General features: G+C 43.9%; 1 protein-coding gene across 1 annotated transcript in view; it reads left to right on the top strand.

Annotated features, from left to right (window-relative positions):
- sez6b (seizure related 6 homolog b) overlaps positions 1 to 25141 on the top strand; it is a 329451-nt gene that overhangs the window by 284176 nt on the left and 20134 nt on the right. Inside the window, exons 10-11 of the mRNA XM_067967882.1 lie at positions 3406 to 3602; positions 14355 to 14549. Coding sequence (XP_067823983.1) covers positions 3406 to 3602; positions 14355 to 14549 — 392 coding nt within the window. The remainder of the gene's footprint in view (positions 1 to 3405; positions 3603 to 14354; positions 14550 to 25141) is intronic.

The following is a 25141-nucleotide window of genomic DNA, read 5'->3' as shown; positions in this document are numbered from 1 at the left end:
TGTTTTTTCTGATGCACTCTTTTGGAAGTAGGACAAGGGGTCCCAAGGAGCGTGTCAGTATTTGCAAGGGATTCCCCACACAGAAAAATGTTCAAATATTGACACAATCCCATATTTAGATGATGTCACTCAAACTCTGTAACCCTCAGCTGGGTTTGAGATGAGATTGCAACCTTGAAACCACTTTCTTGTATTTGTTTTTTTTTAAAAACATAATTTATTTATATAATAAAATCCAGGCCTGTTTTGTTGATGAAAGATGTCGACCGTACATCAACATCCTGTATGCTCGATGCAGTTGATATGTAATGATGTCCATATTAGAGGAATAATGTTTGGGCTGTAATCCCTGGAAGTTTATCAAGACGTAAATCATGATTGATCTTGGGGATTAACATAAGCACTACGCCACAGGTAATCACTGGCATATCCCTCACTCCTGTATCACCATCAAGCCAGATGACCAACTCTGGTTCAATGAGAAGTGTAGGGGAAGCAAGCCAAGAGCAGCATCAGGCTTACCTGAAAAATAGGTGCCAACATGGTGAAGTTACAAAACAGGACTACACGAATTCTCCACAGTGAAAGCAATAATCTGTAGACTGAGATAAGTAATCCCATAACCAATGACTCAGGTCAAAGCTCTGCAGTCCTGTCACATCCCAATCATGGTGGACAATTAAGCAACTAACGGAAGGAGGAGGCTCCATGAACATTCCCATCCTCAACAATGGCATGGCCCAGCACGTGAGTGCAAAAGACAAGGCTGAAGCGTTTGCAACCATTTTCTGCCAAATGTGCTGAGTGGATGTTTCTTCTCGGTCTCCTGCTGAGGTCCCTACCATCACAGATGCCAGTCAACAGCCAATTCGATTTGCTCCACGTGACATCAAGAAATGGCTGTGTGCACTGAACAGTTAAGCTAGCTAAGCTGTTCCAATACAGCTACAACACTGTTATCTACCCGACATGGAAAGTTGCCCAGATATGTACCGTCCACAAAAAGCTGGACAAATTCAACCCGGCCAATTACCACCCTATCAGCCTACTCCTAATCATCAGCAAAGTGATGGAAGGAGTCATCAGATGGCACTTACTCACCAATAACCCGCTCATCGATGCTCAATTTGGGTTCTGCTTGGACCATTCGGCTCCAGACCTTATTACAGCCTTGGTCCAAACATGGACACAAGACCTGGAATCCAGAGGTGAGGTGAGAGTGACTGCTTTTGACATCAAGGCAGCATTCGACCGAGTGTAACAACAAGGAGCCCTAATATAACTGCAATCAGTGGGAATCAGGTGGAAAGCTCTCCAGTGGCTGGAGTCATATCTGGCACAAAGGAAGATGGTTGTGGTTGTTGGAGGCCAATCATCTCAGCTCCAGGACATCGCTGCAGGAGTTCTTTAGGGCAGCCTCCTAGGCCCATCTATCTTCAGCTGCTTCATCGGTGACCTTCCCTCCATCATCAGGTTAAAAGTGGGGCTGTTTGCTGATGATTGCACAGTGTTCAGCTCCTTTTGCAATTCCTCAGATAATGAAGCAGTCTATGCCTGTATGCAGCAAGACCTAGACAACATCCAGGCTTGGGCTAATAAGTAGCAAATTCGTGCCACACAAGTGCCAGGCAGTGATCATCTCCAACAAGAGAGAGCCTAACCAGCTCCCCTTGACATAGAATGGCATTACCATCACCAAGTTCCCCACCATTAACATCCTGGGGGACACCATTGACCAGAAACTCAACTGGACCAGCCACATAAATGCTGTGGCTATTAGAGCAGGTTAGAGGCTGGATATTCTGCGGTGAGTGATTCACCTCCTGACTCCCTAAACCCTTTCCACCACCTACAAGGTACAAGTCAGGAGCATGATGGAATACTGTCCACTTGCCTGGGTGGTTGCAATTGCAACAACACTCAAGAAGCTCGACACTATCCAGGACAAATCAGTCCACTTGTTCGGCACTTCATCCACTAGCCTAAACATCCACCCCCTCCACCATTTGAGCACTGTAGCAACTCGCCAAGGCTTCTGCAGCAGCAACTCCCAAATCCACAACCTCCACCACCTAGTAGGACAAGGGCAGCAGGTGCATGGGAACACCATCACCCCCAGGTTCCCCTACAAGTCACACACCATCCTGACATGAGCATATATCGCCATTCCTTCATTGTCACTGGGTTAAAATCCTGGGGACACCTTCACCACACAGACTGCAGTGGTTCAAGAAGGCTCACCACCATCCCTCAAGGGCAACTAGGGGTGAGCAATAAATTCCAGCCTTGCTGGCGACACCTATATCCCAAGAATGATTTTTTTAATATTCACATCTTTACTTCCCAACATTATTCTATGAATTATTTTCTGGGTTCCCACTGTTGCTTATCGGATGTTCTAACTTAGGTTCTAGACAAGAATAAGAGAGTTTCTGATGTGCTGAGAACAATGTACAAAAAAAAACTCCATTTAATTCACCTCTTGTAAATCCTTTCCCGTGACCATCCCACATAATTTGAGACTGAGAGATACTCCCTGCACCCTTCTAACAATTTTACAAATTGTTGGTTAAAACATTTCAGGTGCTGTCAAGGAGATATGAAAATGTTTTCTCAAGCACTGGCTCTGAGCAGTTAATGCTTATGTCAGAGGGTTGCTGTGGAAACAAGGTGCATTCTGCCAGAGACTCTGCATTCCAGCCTGCTCTCAGCCATTGGCAGTGTTTTCTAATCGTGGAAGAATACACTCTTGATTGATCAGAAATGCTCTGACAATTGATTTATAAAAATCTTTCATCATTCTGCTTCATTGCCGAACACAAGTAAAACTTAAATTCAGTCATTCTGCTGTGATAAAAATAAACAAAATGCATTGTCTTAGGGGAGAGGTGAACTCAAATGTTTATGTTTAATCTAGATTTTAGGGTCTGTTTTTGTGTTCAATTTTATCTTATGCCAAAGTGATGTGGTGTGCTAAAATCCTGGACTACAAGGAAGCATGCGGTGGAATACAAAATCATCCAGCCACTCTTCAGTTTTATCTATTAGTTTCACATTTAAAGCTATTGGTATTGCTTATTACTCTACTCTTGGGTGCAATGACTATGCGTACAGATGTACTCATGATTTGGGCACATTTCTCCCTCGGTATTGTTAGAATGAATGCTCCAGCATTCTTTTATAGTGAAATAGGCAACACAGCTGATTGCTGACTAGACTGGATATAATGATCCCATAACACTTAAAGCAACTGTAATAATATATTGGATTTTCAATCCATACCTTCATTACTGCCTTAATAGACAATACCATTTGTCTGTTGGGATCACACCCAGTCGTACTCTGTCCACCTACCTAGGAAAATGTTAATTTCAAATGTGACTGACAACTGTGTGCCTTTTACAGGTTAAACATGGGAAAGAATGATGTTCTCACTTTTTATGATGGGGATGACCTAACAGCAAGAATATTGGGGCAGTATTCAGGGACCCACCATCAGTTCAAGCTGTACACGACCATGGCTGATGTCACCATCCAGTTCCAATCTGATCCAGCAAGCAATGTGTTTGGATATCAACAGGGATTTGTCGTTCATTTCTATGGTGAGCCAAAAGATTTCATTTGTCCAGTTAAACTCAACAATTGCTAGCTTTAACTGCAAACAAGCAGGTCCTGCAAATAAACTGCACTCAGGATTTTCACAGCTTTGTTTGTGGAATATACCTCATACAACTGTTAATTAGGCTGCTGTATGTATTTACCACAAATAATGGCTATTATTGTGGTGCTCATAGCTTGAGATCCAACGTCATTCATTTCCATTATCCTGCCACACTTGTTGTTCATTAACTTTATTCCCATGGCAAAAGGTTAGTGAGACACAGGATAATAGCTGAACAGTTGTAATGAGGTTATGAGGATTGGATAGTCTGAGCTATGGATGTCTCCATGGACATCATCAATCATAATGATTCGTCGTCTTGCCAGTTGGAAGCAACACATGAGTTTTGCAGAAAGAGGACTCCCTAAGACAAACCCAGTGAAATTCTCTCAGGAAGAGAAGCCTGAGGTCAACTATTAGTCAGTAACTATTCACCATCAGAGGAGTTTTCAATTCCTCCAGTTTTGCCCCTTCTGCTGTATTCAGGCATTGTTCCTCATATCATTGGTAGAAAGTTTCCACAACCTTTAAAGGTCAGTCTAACAATTTATTACTGTGCCACTAATTACCTTTGTTGTTTCATTAAGCATGGCTAATTTAAGAATTGTTCTAGCAAACAGATTTGACACATAATTATAAAAATCTCAGCTCAGTGTGCCAATCAAAATAATTAAAATTGCAGAAACAGTGATCTAAAGAGGACCTGCTTTAATAATCTGAATGATTGATGGTACTGTTCTGTAACTGGAAAAGTAGATCTAATTCCATTTTACAAGGTGATTTTGGCTGAGATTTTCCAAGTAAAATTAATCAAAACTCTCAGGTTTTCAGAGGCATTAGCAACAGTAAATTGTACCTCCCTTGATTTCTTCATGATAGGAATAGCATGGGGCATTATATAGACTTCAAAACTGATTCAGCTGCCCCCTCCCGCCCCCCCACAGCTGGGCCTCCTATATATTTACATATATCAGTTGCTCCAGCATCACCAATTAATTTTTACTTCCATCAAAAGTAGTTGCAAGTTTAACTGTAATATCCACAATACATTCTGCTTTCAGTCAAACTTCAAGCTTTGCTGCTCTTTGGTTGAGGTTATTGCTGGCCCAATAGATCTCTCCGGTGAAAATAAAGAACTGTTTTGTTTGAAGGTGGTGCAATGACATTATGCATTGAGAGTACAATGTTGGGCAAAACGGAGTGGTGGGGCTATGGGTTTGTGCCTATTGTCAGCCACACCACCGAGTTACTGATCTCAGCCACCGATGATTTTGAAAGGGGGATGCAGCCAGTGAAAGCCTTAAGATTTTCTAGGGGTGAGGCTGGGGCATAGATCCCTCAGAAAATGATGGGTTTGTTTGTATGTTATTTGGTATATTTTACAAGTAGACCTTATGTACAATGTAAATATTTAATGATGTGTATGTTATCTCACTAGACCTGGTCAGTGTTGATAGAAAAGAATACATTGGAACCTCAAATATCTGTGCACCCCTTAACCACATTCTTAATTATCCACAAAAACCTCTGAGGGTAATTTTGACTTTTGGCGATAGTGTGAAACGGATGGTATCAATTCAGCCGCCCGTTATACATGTCTCCCGATTTTCATTTCCATAGAAGTCAATGAGAATGGAAATGAGGACAGATGTATGTATAATGGCCAGCTGATCCTATATCACCCGTTTTACACTGTCGTCAAAGTCAAATTTACCTCCTTTGTGTTGATGAGGGCTGCCAGCACTTTTTTTTAATCAGCCACGTCCGTTCCATTGGTACAGTAGCAAGCTAATGTTACCTTAAGCACATGCCTGACTCACCAGCACAGAAGCATGTTTAAAACAGGCAGGTTTTCCATTCAATTTAAAATTGACAGTTCTGCTGAGTTCAGTGCTGTGCGGGCTGTTGTTGAGATTGATGGAGGTGAGTGTATGCTGCCTTTAGAAAGAGAGAAGGAATTTACATTTATATAACACCTTTCATGTCTCAGGAAGCCCCAAAGCGCTTCACAGTTAATGAAGTACTTTTGAACTGTAATCACTGTTGTGATTGAGGCAAATACCGCGGCCAATTTGCAGACAAACAGCAGTGAGATAAATTACCAGATAATCTGGCTTAGTGTTGTTGGTTAAGGGATAAATGTTGGCCACGACACCAGAAAAGTTCCCCAGCTCTTCTTCACACAGTGTCATGGGATCTTTTATGTCCATCTGAGCAGGTAGTCAAGGCCTTGGTTTAAGGTCTCAGCCAAAAGATGGCACCTCTAACATTGAAGTGCTCCCTCAGCACTGCACTGAAGTGTCAGCCTAGATATAGTGCTCACCACACTTAGTGAGAGATAGCACACTCAGTATCAGAGCAAATAACTGCACCCCTTCTCAAAGGAAATCACACTCCTCCCAAAAATAGATTTCATTGTAAGCAGTAGAGAAACAAACCAAAAAGAAATAGCGCAGATAATGCAAATTTGGGCTTTTATTGCTAAAATTTGGCCTAAATGTATTTTTACAATTAAAATCAGCAGATTGTCCTGAGGGTAGGAATGATGATAAAATACTTCAATTACAAACCTACTGTATCTTGGTTTAGCCTCAAGGTGACCTTTAAATGAAGAATTTTCAGTGTACAGGCAGAATATTAGGCTGTGTCTGTGTCACAAAATTCAATACTTCAAATTAAGGTAGATGGGGACAGAAATAAAATATCATTTCAGTCAAATTCCAATACGAAGAATAATTAGATTCTACGCTATGAAGCTGTGTCAGTATGAAGGAAATGGGTTTTATTGTTCCTCTCTGGAAAACCCACTGACAGTGGAACTATACTGTACTAATAGTACAAGTGTTAGGAATGCACCAAAAACAAAATGTGAATCCCTTAATGCCCTCTCTATTCTTATTCATTCTTTATCTGCTTTGCAGTTCTGATACTGTTTGACAAAACAACTTGAAGTGTAAAATTCAAAAAGGAAATAGAATATATTAAATCAGTTAATTTAGCAGTTACTATATATTCCCGCATATAGGGCAACCCAAGTATAAGACAACCTCTACTTACTGGCCAAAAATCCTCCGAAAACCTATGATGCATGTATATGATGTGGACCAACATTTTAACAGTGCATGCGCAATAAAAACAATACAGGCTTTTAATGGTGAATGCTTTCCAACTTTGAATATTGACTTTATAATGTAGCGGCTAAACTTTTCCTGTAAATTAAAATTGGAATTGGAATCAGAATGTTCAAATAGTTTCAAAGCCTTGTTTGTTTCTGTTGTCATTGCGACAATTGCCAGCGTCTTCTGTGCAACCATTATCATCACTGCTGCCTGTTTTGGTGATGTCAGCTTGGTACTTGGTGTAATCCGTGGTTTCAAAAAGGACTTAATTGACTGTGAAGTGCTTTGCGACGTCCTGAGGACATGAGAGAAAGAAGAAAGAAAGGAAGACTTGCTTTTTATACAGTGCCTTTCACGACCTCATGACGTCCCAAAGTGCTTCACAGCCAATTAAGTACTTTTGAAGTGTATTAGATAAATTTACGTTTGTTCCTTCCTTCTTTCCTTCCTTCTATTACCAGTATTCGGTTAGGAAACCGGCACCTGACTCCACGCAATTCCAAACTACCTTGAATAGTTTCTTCAGGCAAAGGACCACTGACACCAGGTGGAAGTGAGACCCCCTATGTCACACAGAAATCCATTCTCAAATCTTTCACCTGGTTCGTCATTCAGTGTTGAGCATTCAAGTTATATGCCACACTAACACAGAGCGCTAGGCAAAAATGCTCCCGTGTGCAAATTCCACACCTTCTGCAATCTGTCTTTGGTACCATCTTTGTCCATCCAGCTTCTCTGGTGTGTTCAAGCAATTATTTCAAATGGAAACTTAGCATTAGATGTCAATGCCTTGACCTTAAAAATGATCGTGATGTGGAGATGCCGGTGATGGACTGGGGTTGACAATTGTAAACAATTTTACAACACCAAGTTATAGTCCAGCAATTTTATTTTAAATTCACAAGCTTTCGGAGACTTCCTCCTTCCTCAGGTAAATGTTTACCTGAGGAAGGAGGAAGTCTCCGAAAGCTTGTGAATTTAAAATAAAATTGCTGGACTATAACTTGGTGTTGTAAAATTGTTTACAATTAAAAATGATCAACATTAGTTTCAATCATCTGCAATACATATTAGCATGAGCGTGAAGTGCATCCTTTCGTGTCTCATCGCTTTCCCCAATACTTTGCTGGCACTGATCAGATTCAACATACACGGGAGGTGAAAAGTCATCAAAGTTTCATCCATATACGCAATCTGAGACAGTTGACATTGATGGTCCTTCCTTGCGCTGCTTTGTGACAAATTAAATGGAAATTGTCCACTTACACTCCAGGTCTTTCTACATCTTCTGCATTACTTTAGTGCATTGTTAAACTAACAATAAGTGTCAGTTCATGGTGTAGGTGCACTAGCCAGCAGGCGCAATAAAAGTGCCACTTATACTTTTCCGCCTTTGTCAATTTTAATGTGCTCAGTGTCAGCATGGATTCTTCCAGAATGAATTACCATGCACAATTAGAAACGGAATAAACAGACGATCTCCACACTGGCACTGAACTACAGATATTCATTGAGTTGTATGGAGCTGTCCTGACTCATTTACACTTAGTTTGTCACAAATTCTAGTCTTTCATATTTGGGAAAGATCTTGTTCATTTTCCCATCCCCAGTGGCAAATCTCCTCTTCCAAAACACCACACTGTACCCTCCTGATTTCAATGTCTGTAACCTATTTTAGATCATGGTACTGAATGTTGACTCCCATACGTTTGTCTAGGTTAAGGTACCTCAGGTAGCCACAACTCAACTGAACCTTCTTTTACATTGATGTTGGTGGAGTGTTTGCACCTCCAGTTCCCAAAGCACAGGTATTTGCTGGCAGCAACCCCAATGCAAACCGTCCAGATTTGCCAATACTGGCATCTAGGATGCTCAGTTTTAAAAAAAGGCAGGTCTCCCTGATACTGGCCTTACTGAATCTGGCCGGCCTATATTGAGGTTTTTAATTAGGGTCCATATTAGGGCTTATAATTAGGGTTACTCACAGCTTTGTAACACCTGCTCGTGGAGAAACATCCCACCAACACCAATATAAATGCAGCCTGACGTGCTACCCTAAAATGCAGATTATAGCTCGCAGCAGCATATCAATCACTGCCTCGTTTTTAAAGTTGCTGCTTTGTTTAGGAAATTCATACAGGTTGTGCGCCTTATATTCAAAGAGCACACAAGCAAACATAAAGGGGTGATTTATGCACCAAAGTTTCTGATCTCTCTGGCCCTTCTTAGTTGTCCTTCAGTGTTTTGATAACCCTGTTAATCATAACTTAAAAATACGAATGGCCCCTCATTTTTTAAAAATTATTTTTTGATCTCAATTACTTTGCTTCTCTTCCTGCCCTCTATTTCATTAGCCTGCTTTAATTTCTACATTTCAGTGGCAATCTGGGTACGATGATTTTTTTTAAAAAAGCAACGCTTGCATTCAGGAAAAGTTGCAGGTATTTCATGTTTGCATGCTAGTCTCCCGCACTGCAGTTTTATAGTGTCTGGTTTTAGACATTTACTGAGTAGGACTCCGTTAGGTTACAGAAATAAATACATTTTAAAAGCTGAAAGGAAATTTAGTTCTTCTAGGTTTCAAGTTCGTGCCAGTGACCAACACAAAGGGCAACAGTGCTCACTGTGCAAAATTAAAGGGCAGCTGTCTTTTTATTGCACTGCCCTTTGATGTCAATTCTTGTGAGATATAGCTTGCTTGAAGTAATTTGCCTGCAATAGTGAAATAATAGTCATCTACATATATTACTGAAGTATATGATGCAGAAAAAGTCAACCACATGAATTGCACATTCATCTTTTTCTAATACAGTACTATTCATTCTACTCTCCCTACACATGAACGGATTAATTATTGCAATGTTAATTGAGCCAGATTGAATTGTAACCATTAAAGCGCCTTAAACAGCTAATTGAGCATAATTAGTCTGCAAGTTAAAATATCTCACAGCTTGTACAATGTGTGCATAAATTGCAGGATACATTTAGGAGCCAATTATACACGAGAGGTACTTGAACAATAACAAATTGATGAGGTAGGAATTGCATAGAATATCACAGAAGTGTGGCCTAAAATCTCTTTAAGCGGTCAAATTTGTTATCATAATGTTATAGTTTGGTATGGAAACCATCTTTATGGAGCACATGGATGCAATGAAAATTAGGAACAATGGTTATTCAAAATGAACACGTGGTTAGCCATGCAAGGGGAAAGGGGGAGAAGAGGGAGTCTTTGAATTAAATTTGAACATTGAATGGTTTCATAAGATCTCAGGAATCTGAGGGAAATCCTGTTGTATGAAAATAGTGAGACAGTACTGGTGGTAAATATATGTGAACAGTGGATAGGTACAGTTGATCTGGAAGAGATCATCAACATTCTCACATGACGGTTGTTTTCCTCTGTGCTTTAGATGCAATGAAATCTTTATAAAGAACTACTTTACGATCTCCCTGCAACTACCGAACGGAGGAAACAGAGAGTCATGGTAGTGTAGTGGACTGACATCCCAGAGGCCATGAGTTCAAATAGCACCACAGCAAGCTGTGAAATTGGAATCAATAAATCTGGCAATCTACTGGATTGTCGTAAAAACTTAACTGGTTCACTGGGCGAAGGAAACCTGCCTCCCCTACCCAGTCTGGCCTGCATGTAACTAGACCTAACTATAGGGTTGATTCAATGCCCTACAAAGTGGCCTAGCAAGCCACTCAGTTATAAAAGACAATTACTAAAAGATGATGAACCGAGGGATCTAGTGTCACCCACATCCTGAGAACAAATAAAGGGAAATTTACCCCCATGGTGATTTACCACAAGCTGTGATGACAATACACAATGGCAACGTTACAGGGGGACACATGCCAAGCACCGTTAGATGGGGACACGTGCCCAGTACAGTTAGATGGGGACACGTGCCCAGCACAGTTAGATGGGGACACGTGCCCAGCACAGTTAGATGGGGACACGTGCCCAGCACAGTTAGATGGGGACACGTGCCCAGCACAGTTAGATGGGGACACGTGCCCAGCACAGTTAGATGGGGACACGTGCCCAGCACAGTTAGATGGGGACACGTGCCCAGCACAGTTAGATGGGGACACGTGCCCAGCACAGTTAGATGGGGACACGTGCCCAGCACAGTTAGATGGGGACAGGTGCCCAGCACCGTTTCTTGGGGACACGCGCTGAGCACAGTTAGATGGGGACACGCGTCTAGCACCGTTACATGGGGACGGGCGCCCAGCACCTTTACATGGGGACGGGCGCCCAGCACCTTTACATGGGGACGGGCGCCCAGCAGCGTTACATGGGGACGGGCGCCCAGCAGCGTTACATGGGGACGGGCGCCCAGCAGCGTTACATGGGGACGGGCGCCCAGCAGCGTTACATGGGGACGGGCGCCCAGCAGCGTTACATGGGGACGGGCGCCCAGCAGCGTTACATGGGGACGGGCGCCCAGCAGCGTTACATGGGGACGGGCGCCCAGCAGCGTTACATGGGGACGGGCGCCCAGCAGCGTTACATGGGGACGGGCGCCCAGCAGCGTTACATGGGGACGGGCGCCCAGCAGCGTTACATGGGGACGGGCGCCCAGCAGCGTTACATGGGGACGGGCGCCCAGCAGCGTTACATGGGGACGGGCGCCCAGCACCGTTAAATGGGGACGGGCGCCCAGCACCGTTACATGGGGACGGGTAACCAGCACCGTTAAATGGGGACAGGTACCCAGCACCATTACATGGGGACAGGTACCCAGTTACAACTTGGAAGAAACATGTCCAGCACTGACAAAGAGGGATGTTTACCCAGCTCTGACACAGAGGACATGTATCCAGCTCCAACAGGTGGGAAACATGACCAATACAACAATAGCATAAGCACTCACCACTACCAGAGGATGTAGCACTATCAACAGAAAAAACACCTACTGGTCTCCTTTTTGAGGGAGCTTGAGACCACAGGGACATGGTTTTTTTCTCTGCCACTTATCCCTTTACACCCAAAGCAACAGAATGTGGAGAAACTAGGCTACTTTTAAAATAGCAGTTGCCCAGTTGTCCTTCGCCTTCCGACATTTCCCTAACAACTGCTCCTTGCTGTCAGATTAATGACATTAATAAGAAAAGAACATTGCTCTAACTTATCCCATTGCTGCTTTTAGGTGTAAACATCTTGGCTTTTGAATTTTCTAAGTGGGTAGGTCTAATGCCACTGGTGCTGGGAATAGTGAGAATGGGCTACGTTTGCAACGTTAAGAGTTAATTTAAATTTTGTAATTCTAAAAGAATGCAGAAGTATTTAAAGACTAGTGAGTGCCTTCAAATACCAGTGGATGGGGCATGATCCAACAAATTTGCATTGTTTGTGGGTTTGAACATTTAAGAATTTAATAAATGCAAGAGATGACTAACAAAATCTCATTCAACTGCTTCCTATCGGTCCTAATTTTGCTTGGCTCCCAACTTTAATTTTCAAAAGGCCAAAATTCGCACCTCATTGTGTGTTACAGAGCTTACTATTGCAGCTTCCTAATCACCTCGCTGAATACCAGGGATGGCTCAACCTTCTTTCGTTTTAATACTTATTCTGCTATCTGACTATGTTAAAAGCATGGGCATTAACTTTCAGGTGGCTCATTTTTATTCAGGCATTTTAACACAATCAGATGGCAGGCCAAATGTTCATTCAAGATTGATCAAACAATGCAGTTCAATGAAGTGAACGGCTGATACCGAGAGCAGTGTTTCGGGTAGGGTGGGGAGTGTATGTATTATGACGCACAAGGTATCATAATTGTGTGGGACAGGCTGGATGGACCAGAGAGTTTTTTTCCTGTCCGTCATTGTTCAAATGTATGTAATGGAGATCTAGAGGCCTAGATCTTCCAATTGGACATAACCCCTGGTGGGAGACAGGTGCAAGATTTCTGGCCCACTGCAAGGGTACGCACCAGGCCCTAGCCAAGTTCATGTGGTCAGGATTGTGTGAATAATTTTGGTTGGACTCCCTGCCCTCCACCTGGGAGCCTGCCTGGGAGCAGCCAAAAAATAGCTCTGACAGGCCTCAAGGGCCTGCTGCATTGTAGCATTGCCAGTGGCCTTGGGCTGAGCGTAGAGTAAAAATAATTCAACTTTGTTTCCCTTAAAAACCACTTTAGCTCTATGATCGACAGTACAGGCTTTAAAACCCTTTCATTTGTAAGCACCCTTGCAACGTCCATAGCCAGTTGAACTCCAGAGACTTTAGTACAAAGTCTAGGCTGACAATCCAGTGCAGTACTGAGGGAGTGCTGCGCTGTTGGAGGTGCCATCTTTTGGATGAGACGTTAAACCAAGGCTCCATCTACCCACTCAGGTGGACGTAAAAGATCCCATGGCACAATTTTGAAGAAAAGCATGGGACTTCTCCCCGGTGTCCTGGCCAATATTTATTCCTCAACCAACATCTGGTCATTACCTCATTGCTGTTAGCAATTTTGGCTGCCACGTTTCCTACATTACAACAGTGACTACACTTCAAAAAAAGAAGTGCTTAATTGGCTGTAAAGCATTTTCAGACACCCTGAGGTTGTGAAAGGTGCTATATAAATGTAAGTTCATTCTTTTCTTTCTTTGAACGCCAGCACATCTTGATCCAACGTTTCTAAGGCCCAAATGTTGGAAAGTACATTGTATGAGGGATTCCCATCATTTGCATTTAATTGTCACGCACCCACCCATATTATATCCCAATGTCACTTCTGGTGTAAAAATACCAGACGTGTCAAGGGTGAGAAGGGAACTGGCAGAGCTGTCCTGAAGAATTTCTCGATCCCTTCAGCTCAAGTTATACCCAGGAGCCAGTGTAACCCAAGCAGAAAATCTAGATCTGAGAAAGGGAGACAGGGCCAGATTCAGGAATTAAAAATGTTAGCAGTGGCTCATGAGTTGTCTCAAATCAATGAAAATTAGACACTGCTAAAACTCCCACTTGATGTATAAAAATAGTGGTCACATTGAATTGCTCAACAAGATTAAAGTCACCAAAGGACACATCGCTTTTTACATTAAATTAAATTCAAGTTCCTCAACGTGGAATATGATGTAATGGACATGTTGGACACTTTGGGGTAAGTCAGTGGAAGCTTAATTGAATCCACAGTGAAGTAAGAGACTTTCATTTGATTCTCTCCTCTTTGAATCTCATGTCTGTTATTTTTTAGAATTTAACATGAGACAGTCGATCAGAATCCAAGTTTTTGGTTAGTTATCATCATGTGACATCATCGAGTTGAGACCAATAGTGGGCTTCTATAATATATAAAAATAAATTAGAATTTTGTTCCAGCAGAATTTGCAGTGCCTACCCTACGATATAGATATTACTGGTTCAATGTTTTATTTCTAGAACTGAAGAGCAGGTTCTTGATTCCCTCACTTTAATTACCTGTGAGAAACGCAGCACATAATCTCTGCCATTTTGATAATGAAAAATATGTAACTAGGCAAACATTTTTTCACACATTCTTTTGGATGCTGCTTACTTGGTGTAACACCATTCCCTTTGTGACCACGGTGACTTTCTTCCGCAGAGGTTTTGAGAAACGATACCTGCCCAGAAGTAGCAGAAATTCCGAACGGCTGGAAAACTACTTCCCATCCTGAATTAATCCATGGAACTGTGGTGACATACCAGTGCTATCCGGGATACGAGCTCACAGGGACAGACATCCTTATGTGCCAGTGGGATTTGTCGTGGAGTGGGGATCCCCCAACATGTGAGAAGAGTGAGTTATTTCTTGGATTTCTCCCTTCTTACAATCGCATACTAATATGGTTATTTTTTTCACCTAATGATACTTATATGGAACAAGGGGTTATCTCAGAAATTTCCAATCCTGCTCCAGTGTGCAGTGTGACCCTTCTTGCCTCCTCTGCTGAAAGGCGATTGGCAGCTATGACTATCAATCAGCACTTGTACTGCGAATATAATTGAGAGTTATACATTTATCTTTTTGCCACTAGAAAAATGTTTGAATTTGTATGTGCTTTGGTATTTTTATGGCTGCCTTTACTTCTTGAATCGAGAAAGGCCAGATTCTTATGTAAAATCCCACCTGGAAAGAGATTGCAGCCATTCAACACTACATGAACTCATGTGAGTTTAGGTTAATAGAGCAACTGAGGCAGGTACCTCAGCTGGAGACTTCATGGATATTTACAGTTGCACAAGGCGTCAGTCAGACACACAAACCCACAAAGTAATGGTTATAGTCGGTCCCTTTGGTGAGATAAAGGGGGAAAAATTATGTAAAATAAGAAAAAAGGATAAAATTATTTTAAACCCTTGCTATGTATCATACAACAAATTATTCAGTTTGTAAACACACACAAATTTTCCTTTTTACATTTATTTAGCTAAGTCATATTTAAAGCACGTTCACTTGGTACAGCTGGTTGGAGTACTGGGATATTTTATTAATGTGTTGCACGACAGAGTGGAAGGGAAAAGATGCCTTCCCATTGAATCCCTAAGCTGCAGCCTGCCCAGTCTCAGTCATGATGTCGCTGCACATCACTGAATTGAGGCCAGACACTTCCTGGGGGAGGGAGAAGGTGGTGGCAGCAACAGTAAGATATCTCGCACCTTCAACATAGAAAAACATCCTAAGGTGCTTTGCAGAGACGTAATATATAGATGCTGAGCCAAAGAAGGAGATATTAGGAGGGGTCAAAGGCTTAGTCAAAGAGTTGGGTTTTATGGAGGTTCTTAAAGATGGAGAGGGAGGTGAAGAAGCACAGAGATTTAGGGAGGGAATTCCAGAGTATGGGGCCTACGTGGCTGAAGGTACAGCCATCAGTGGTGGAGAAGAGAGAGGGAGGGAATGCACAAAATGCCAGAGTCTGAGGAGCAGAGAGTTTAGGGGTGTGGGCAGGGGTTGTAGGGCTGGAGGAAGTTACAGAGATGGGCGGTTGGGGTGGGTGGGGTGGTGTTGGTGGTATTGGTGAGGCCATGAAGGGAGTTAAACAAAAAAAAAATGAGAATTTTAAATTAAGCAATGAAGGCCCCATGTAGTTGAGGTCAGGGGTGATGGACAAACAGGAGTCAATGCAAGATAGGGTACAGGCTGCTTAGTTTTTGATGAGCTCTTTGGAATAGTCAAGTGTTGAGGTGACATAGACTTGGATGAAGGTTTCAGCAACAGATGGGCAAAAGTGGGGCAGAGGTGGGCGATGTTACAGAGGTGGAAGTAGGCAGTGTTTGTGATGAAGAGGATATGGGACCAGCAGCTCAGCTCAATAGGATGCCAAAGTTGCAAACAGCCTTGTTCAGTCCGAGCCAGCGGTCGGGGGGAGGGTAGAATTGGTGGCAATGATAAAGAATTTGTGGTGACCAAAGACGATGGCTTCGGACTTCCTGGTGTTTAGGAGGAAATTGAAACTCATCTAAGATTGGATGTTGGTCAAGCAGCCTGACAGCACGGAGGCAGAGGAGAGGTCAAGAAAGGTAATGGAGAGGTGAAGCCAGGCGTCATCAGGGTATGTATAATGCTGTCCGCATGTCTCTGGACGATGTCATCAAGGGGAAGAAATAGATGAGGAAGAGGAGTGGGCCAAGGATAAAGCCTTGGGGGACTCCAGAGGAAACATTGTGAGAACTGGAAGAGAAGCCATTGCTGGGAATGCTTTGGCTACAATTGGATAGGTAAGAGTGAAAGCAAGCCAGGGCAGTCCCACTGAGCTGGACGATGGAGGAGAGCTGTTGGACGAGGATGGTGTATTTGACCATGTCAAAGGCTGCAGAGATGTCGAGGTCAGTAAGAAGGGATAATGTACCATGGTCATAGTCACAGAGAATGTCTTTCGGGATTTTGGTTAAGGCCGTTTCAGTGATGTGGGAGGGGTAGAAACCTAATTGGAGAAATTCAAACATGGAGTTGCGGAAGAAATGAGCACAGGTTTTGGGAGGTAACCACATATTCAAGGACTTTAGGGGAAAGGGGGGTAGAAAATGAAACTATTGCATCACCTAATCTGAATCAAACTGTCTTATAATTCGAACATTGAAGTTTTCAAAGCTTACTGTATTGGAATACCATGGTGAGGAGGGACAAGAGGTTTCTACTGGTTACCATAGGTGTGCCCAATTTCCTAATGGTTTTACCAGTGCTCCATTTGGTAAATCCATTTTCCACTGGCATCCCACACCAGCAGTAATGGCTTACTAATACCACATACCAGATAATGGAGTTGGAACAGAGTGAGAAATGTTTCCTGCTCCCCTTTGCAAGTTTAAACCTGTGCAGTCAAAAGGGCCATGGCAAAGGAGCATTAAAGTCACACAGGGCACTGAAAAGAAGGGATATTCACCTGCCTGCAGGACTCCAGCCTTGGAAGCTTGGAGCAACCGGGGAGTCTTCCACTCCCCCACTGATAAATAGAAATACTGAAATAAGTTCCCTGCTGCCAGCAAGAGAAAACAATGACAGCAGAGAAAGTAACTTGCTACTACTGTGGGTAATCCCTCCTGCTTACCAACAGGAGAATCCCACCTTGAGATGTTCCCAGTCCTGCCCTACAAAGTATAAAGGCAATGGTTTATCAGACTAAGCAATATTAAGTTATTATCATACACAGGCCTTCAGTGCTGTTGTGTCATTGCAACATGGAAGGAATAACCCTCATGCAAATAACGTTTTATTTGAACAATAAAAATATAGCATTGTTACTCCCATTGAACAATAAAAATATAACATTGTTACTCCCATTGAACAATAAAAATACAACATTGTTACTCCTATTGAGTAATAAAAAATACAGCATTATTACTCCCAACCCCCTAAGTACTGGCAGCCACAGACCCCAACCCCTGACTAGTGCTTCCAAACCCATAGCCCCCTCCCCTTCCTCCAAGTGTTCCTGAACCCTGCCCCCACCCCCACCCTCCCCAGACCTACCCATTTGGTGATCCCAGCCTCTAATTTCTCCTAAAGTGCTCCCAATCCCAGACTCTCCAACCCTCCCCAGTCTCAGTCCCCCTCCCCACTGCAATAAGTATCCTCCAACTCACCGTGAGCACACCTCATGAGCAGTGCCATGGAAAATCTACCAGTATGCATCAAATATAGTAATGAAGACAAAATCTCTTAATTCTTAGCCCATTCATGTTGATTTCTTTGTTGAGCAGTTGGATCTCAGGAACAGGATTAGGCCATTCAGCCCATTGAGCCTGTTCCACCATTCAGTTAGATCATGGCTGATCTGTATCTTAACTCCATTTACCCACCTTGGTTCCGTAATCTTTAATACTCTTGCCCAACAAAAATCCCCATCCGCAATGATGGCGGAGTCCAGCACGTGAGTGCAAAAGACAAGGCTGAAGCGTTTGCAACCACCTTCAGCCAGAAGTGCCGAGTGGATGATCCATCTCGGCCTCCTCCCGATACCCCCACCATCACAGAAGCCAGTCTTCAGCCAATTCGATTCACTCCACCTGATATCAAGAAACGGCTGAGTGCACTGGATATAGCAAAGGCTTAACCCTTTAGCCCCGGTATCATTCTGGTGAATCTGCGCTGCACCCCCTCCAAGGTCAATCTCAGTTCTGAAATTTTCAATTGACCGAGCCTTAACAGAAGGGGGAGAGAGTTCCAGATTGCCACTACCCTTTGTGTGAAGGAATGCTTCCCGATATCACCCCTGAACTGCTTAGCTCTAATTTTAAGGTTATGCCTCCTTGTTCTGGACTCCCCCAACAGAGGAAATAGTTTCTATCTATCTCCCCTATTTATTCCTTGAACCATCTTAAACACCTCAATTAGATCCCTTAATCTTCTATACTCAAGGGAATTCTTTCATCGTCGCTGGGTTAAAATCCTGGAACTCCCTACCTAACAGCACTGCGGGAGAACCTTCACCACACGGACTGCAGCGGTTCAAGAAGGCAGCTCACCACCACCTGCTCATGGGCAATTAGGGATGGGCAATAAATGTTGGCCTTGCCAGTGGCGCCCACATCCCATGAATGAATATAAAAAAAGTACAGGTCTAATCTATGCAGCCTGTCCTCATAACTTAACCCTTTAGCCCCGGTATCATTCTGGTGACTCTGCGCTGCACCCCCTCCAAGGTCAATATATCCTTCTTGAGGTGCGGTGCCAACGAATATGAAACCTTTTACTTCTAGCAGAATAACAAGTAGCCAGCATAGCTAAAATATCAACCAAGCCTGAACTTTCCCAAAATCTGGTTCACATGGTAACTATCGACTATTGTCTGCTGCAAATAGAATCCGAGGATTCGTTTGTCAAAGACGAGGTAAATGCAAGCAGCCATTTCTGCTGCCAAGTTTACCGACTGGGTTTTGGAATTTGTCAACAATAATTAGTGACGAAACCATCTTCTGCCATTATTTTGCATAATCCAGTGAACATGTCAACAGCATGTTTGTATGTATTATGACTTCACATGCACCGAGGTATTGTTCTACTGTTTACTTACAGCTAGGCTGGCTCCCACATCCATGTTTCCTTGGTCAAGAGCCAGAGGTCGCTGACATAATATCAAATCATCAAATAGTCATTTATGTGGCAAGCCTCTAATCTCCGGTTGCTAAAATCTGGACTGAAAGCTGTTATTACTTAAAAAAAAAGTCTTAATACGGTATGAACTGTAGCACCATCTACATTCAATATGATGCAATGCGACAGCCAGTCGTGTAAAGAGGAAATGAGAGTTAAATGAGGGCTGTAAAGCAGATCGCCAGGACCTAACCACTGATTCTTTTGGATAAACACAGAATTACCTTATGGGCAAAACTTTTCATTCTTTTTAAACTAACTATGAGCTGTACATATGTAGATGATATTTGTCATTAGCTATGTATTATATAAACAAAAGAAATGAGCATGTTCTAAAATGATCCAGTATGAAGCTGCTTTAATGTTCTTGAAAATAACTTGTGACAAAATAGGGACTAATTGGACCAAATACATTCCGAGTCCCAGATGGGAGGTTTTTTTTTATTCGTTCATGGGATGTGGGCGTCGCTGGCGAGGCCAGCATTTATTGCCCATCCCTAATTGCCCTTGAGAAGGTGGTGGTGAGCCGCCTTCTTGAACCGCTGCAGTCCGTGTGGTGAAGGTTCTCCCACTGTGCTGTTAGGAAGCGAGTTCCAGGATTTTGACCCAGCGACAATGAAGGAACGGCGATATATTTCCAAGTCGGGATGGTGTGTGACTTGGAGGGGAACGTGCAGCTGGTGTTGTTCCCATGTACCTGCTGCCCTTGTCCTTCTAGGTGGTAGAGGTCGCGGGTTTGGGAGGTGCTGTTGAAGAAGCCTTGGCGAGTTGCTGCAGTGCCTCCTGTGGATGATACACACTGCAGCCACATTGCGCCAGTGGTGAAGAGAGTGAATGTTTAGGGTGGTGGATGGGGTGCCAATCAAGTGGGCTGCTTTGTCCTGGATAGTGTTGAGCTTCTTGAGTGTTTTTGGAGCTGCACTCATCCAGGCAAGTGGAGAGTATTCCATCACACTCCTGACTTGTGCCTTGTATATGGTGGAAAGGCTTTGGGGAGTCAGGAGGTGAGTCACTCGCTGCAGAATACTCAGCCTCTGACCTGCCCTTGTAGCCACAGTATTTATGTGGCTGGTCCAGTCAAGTTTCTGGCCAATGTTGATTGCGGGGGATTCGGCGATGGTAATGCCGTTGAATGTCAAGGGGAGGTGGTTAGACTCTCTCTTGTTGGAGATGGTCATTGCCTGGCACTTGTTTGGTGCGAATGTTGCTTGCCACTTGTCAGCCCAAGCCTGGATTTTGTCCAGGTCTTGCTGCATGCGGGCACGGACTGCTTCATTATCTGAGGGGTTGCAAATGGAACTGAACACTGTGCAATCATCAGCGAACATCCCCATTTCTGACCTTATGATGGAGAGAAGGTCATTGATGAAGCAGCTGAAGATGGCTGGGCCGAGGACACTGCCCTGAGGAACTCCTGCAGCAATGTCCTGGGGATAAGATGATTGGCCTCCAACAACCACTACCATCTTCCTTTGTGTTAGGTATGACTTCAGCCACTGGAGAGTTTTCCCTCTGATTCCCATTGACTTCAATTTTACTGGGGCTCCTTGGTGCCACACTCTGTCAAATGCTGCCTTGATGTCAAGGGCAGTCGCTCTCACCTCACCTCTGGAATTCAGCTCTTTTGTTCATGTTTGGACCAAGGCTGTAATGAGGTCTGGAGCCGAGTGGTCTTGGCGGAACCCAAACTGAGCATCGGTGAGCAGGTTATTGGTGAGTAAGTGCTGCTTGATAGCACTGTCGACGACACCTTCCATCACTTTGCTGATGATCGAGAGTAGACTGATGGGGCGGTAATTGGCCGGATTGGATTTGTCCTGCTTTTTGTGGACAAGACATACCTGGGCAATTTTCCACATTGTCGGGTAGATGCCAGTGTTGTAGCTGTACTGGAACAGTTTGGCTAGAGGCGCGGCTAATTCTGGAGCACAAGTCTTCAGCACTACAGCCGGGATGTTGTTGGGGCCCATAGCCTTTGCTGTATCCAGTGCACTCAGCCATTTCTTGATATCACGTGGAGTGAATCGAATTGGCTGAAGACTGGCTTCTGTGATGGTGGAGATATCGGGAGGAGGCAGAGATGCATCATCCACTCGGCACTTCTGGCTGAAGATGGTTGCAAACGCGTCAGCCTTGTCTTTTGCACTCGTGCTGGACTCCGCCATCATTGCGGATGGGCACGTTTACAGAGCCTCCTCCTCCCGTTAGTTGTTTAATTGTCCGCCACCATTCATGACTGGATGTGGCAGGACTGCAGAGCTTTGATCTGACCCGTTGGTTGTGGAATCGCTTAGCTCTGTCTATAGCATGTTGCTTCCACTGTTTAGCATGCTTGTAGTCCTGAGTTGTAGCTTCACCAGGTTGGCGCCTCATTTTTAGGTACGTCTGGTGCTGCTCCTGGCATGCTCTTCTACAGTCCTCATTGAACCAGCGTTCATCCCCTGGCTTGTTGTTAATGGTAGAGTGAGGAATATGCCGGGCCACGAGGTTACAGATTGTGGTGGAATACAATTCTGCTGCTGCTGATGGCCCACAGCGCCTCATGGATGCCCAGTTTTGAGCTGCTAGATCTGTTCTGAATCTATCCCATTTAGCACAGTGATAGTGCCACACAGCACGTTGGATGGTGTCCTCAGTGCGAAGACGGGACTTCATCTCCACGAGGACTGTGCGGTGGTCACTCCTACCAATACAGTCATGGACAGATGCATCTGCGACAGGTAGATTGGTGAGGACGAGGTCAAGTAAGTTTTTCCCTCATGTTGGTTCACTCATCACTTGCCGCAGGCCCAGTCTGGCAGCTATGTCCTTGAGGACTCGGCCAGCTCGGTCAGTAGTGGTGTTACCGAGCCACTCTTGGTGATGGACATTGAAGTCCCCCACCCAGAGTACATTCTGCGCCCTTGCTACCCTCAGTGCTTCCTCCAAGTGGTGCGCAACATGGAGGAGGGCTGATTCATTAGCTGAGGGAGGACGGTAGGTGGTAATCAGCAGGAGGTTTCCTTGCCCATGTTTGACCTGATGCCATGAGATTTCATGGGGTCCAGAGTCAATGTTGAGGACTCCCAGGGCAACTCCCTCCTGACTGTATATCACTGTACTGCCACCTCTGGTTGGTCTGTCTTGCCGGTGGGACAGGACATACCCTGGGATGGTGATGGAAGAGTCTGTGACATGCCTCTTTGATGTTTGTGCTTTTCAAATGTTGGATTAAACCCAGTCACTGAAATGCTGCTACTCCCTACTTGAGGGGCCTTCGTGTTGCATAAGTGACTGATTCCAATGAAGATGTAAACATTGTGAAGTAGCCCAGCAGTGCATTGTTTTGATGCACTGAGAGTGGCAGCATACAGTTTTGTGTTCCTGTGCTTCTTCACTTAGTAAGTTCCCCATCTCATCCTTAGCTTAACCTGAGCTATTTACCCTTCCCTGAAGCATTGGGAGAGGGCTGAGAAAAGATTACGTAGCCACTGTTATCAGTCAGATATGGTGTGTAATGTGGCCCGCCCTCAATACCTCAACTCCCACAGTGTGATGAAAACTTTCATTCTTTGATGCTAATGAAATGCTCGGTTTTAAAGCAACTTTGGATCACAAAATAAATATGGATGAGGATTCAGCCCATCACAGCTCCTTCATCTAGAAAAAGCTACAGTGCCCCATCACAGTTCCAACTGTTTCTTAAATGGGAAGTCCATCACTGACTCAGCTGCAATCAGCCTTGCTCTCTGGTGCAAGATCTAACCCCACAGGCTAGCACAGTTTAAACAGAAACTGAAAAGCCAATACCTTTCAGCACGGTCATGATTACTGTTCCACCCTGGCATAATGCAGCAATAACTGATACTAAATTGACAGTCATAGAATGGTTACAGCACAGAAGGAGGCCATTTGGCCCGTCGAGCCCATGCCGGCTCTCTGCAAGAGCAATCCAGCTAGTCCCACTCCCCTGCCCTTTCCCCGTAGCCCTGCAAATTTTTTCCCTTCAAGTACTTGTCCACTTCCCTTTTGAAAGCCACGATTAAATCTGCCTCCACCACCCTTTCAGGCAGTGCATTTCAGATCTTAACCACTCGCTGCTTAAAAAGTTTTTCCTCAAGTTGCCTTTGGTTCTTTTGCTAATTACCTTAAATCTATATCCTCTGGTTCTCAACCCTTCTGCCAATTGTAACAGCTTCTCTCTGTCAACTCTGTCTAGACCCCTCATGATTTTGACAATCACTCAGAAAGCCTCCAGGTGCTCTTCTGAGGTTTAAATTGAGACAGTGTAACGGGAAGCTTAATTCTGTATCTTATGCCAATCTGTATTTGACGTGAGTGCTTGATGCTGATAGTCGGGGGCGATTTTCGTCTCAGTACCGCCCTGTTTTTCATTGTGACCTGGATGCCATTTTGAGAAGGACAAGCGTATGCATATAGTGGCAAAGGTATGATGTAACAGATGAGTGACAGCAGAATGCACCAGCAGGTTATCATGCTGAATATGTGAGTGAGAATTAAGTATAATGAGAGGGAAGGGAAGATGTGCAAACACCTTGCTGTGTGTGGCCTCCAGCCTGACCATCGCCAATTATGCCACTGGCAGCCTGCATTGAAAAAAAACAGTTGCAGCTACCTCCTTCACTGCTCTTAATTATGCTGCTGAAAGTATCGCAAACACCTGTAGAATAAAATGTAACTGATAACTGGATTCCAACAACACTTGTCAAAAGCAACCAGTTGGCTCAGTTCCCTGGATGACCGCCTTAGAGGTTTGGATATTAATAACTAAGCCTCTTCCATTTTTTCATGTTCTATAGCAGTCGTCATGTAAACAACAGAACCATCACTAGGTGACTTCGATCTAAAGAATATCCATGCTCCAATTAACGCATGCAAGGGAGAAAGTCAAAGTCCAGTTACTTAAGCTTATTCCTAAATCTTTCATGTCATGATCAATTTGGCAAAATTGCATTAAGCAGCTTGCGACAGTTTGAGGAATAGGATATCTATTGTGGAGTTAGCACCACCTGCTGGATTATAAAATTCATTACATCCAAAATTTAATTTTTGTAAACACTGTTCTTGCACAGGCAAAACTGCCTCCCCTACCGCACTGCCTGATCTGCTGCTGTTGGCTGCTGCACCATAATCCTTGTGGCTTTCCATGACTTATAACTGTTCTTCACCCAAGCCTATTCTGAGGCCTCTGTCCATGGCAACATTGTGTGGCATACTACTATAAATTTTGAGGCACATTGTAAAGCCCACCTCGACTGGTCCAAGCATCTAAAGTGTTGTTTTAACATAAAGTATCTGCTGAATGAAGGCTTTTAGTTTCCCCATATCTTACTATTACTGCTATTGTACAGGAGTAGTGCAGAAGGGTCAGCAGCCCCGGATGGCCCATATCTCCGAGGGGCTTCAAAAAGCTGTGGCGTGCTTATCTGCCGTATGATGAACACGTCATATGTGCCTGCTTACCCCTCCTCCTCCATACAATTACATAGAATGTACAGCACAGAAACAGGCCATTCGGCCCAACTGGTCTGTGCCGGTGTTTATGCCCCACTCGAGCCTCCTCCCATGCTACTTAATCTAACCCTATCAGCATATCTTTCTATTCCTTTCTCCTTCATGTGCTAATTTAGCTTCCCCTTAAATGCATCTATGCTATTTGCCTTACCTCTAAAACTCTAAAATGCTCAGGTCCTCCATCAATATTAGCTTAATATCACCTACATCATGCTTCCTCCATCATGGAATCACAGCCATTGTAAAATTGTGGTCACAAGTTCCACATTCTAACCACTCTCTGG

Source organism: Heptranchias perlo, chromosome 28 (genome assembly GCF_035084215.1).
Source record: "Heptranchias perlo isolate sHepPer1 chromosome 28, sHepPer1.hap1, whole genome shotgun sequence".
NCBI lineage: Eukaryota > Metazoa > Chordata > Chondrichthyes > Hexanchiformes > Hexanchidae > Heptranchias > Heptranchias perlo.
This window is presented reverse-complemented; position numbering and strand designations above follow the sequence as displayed.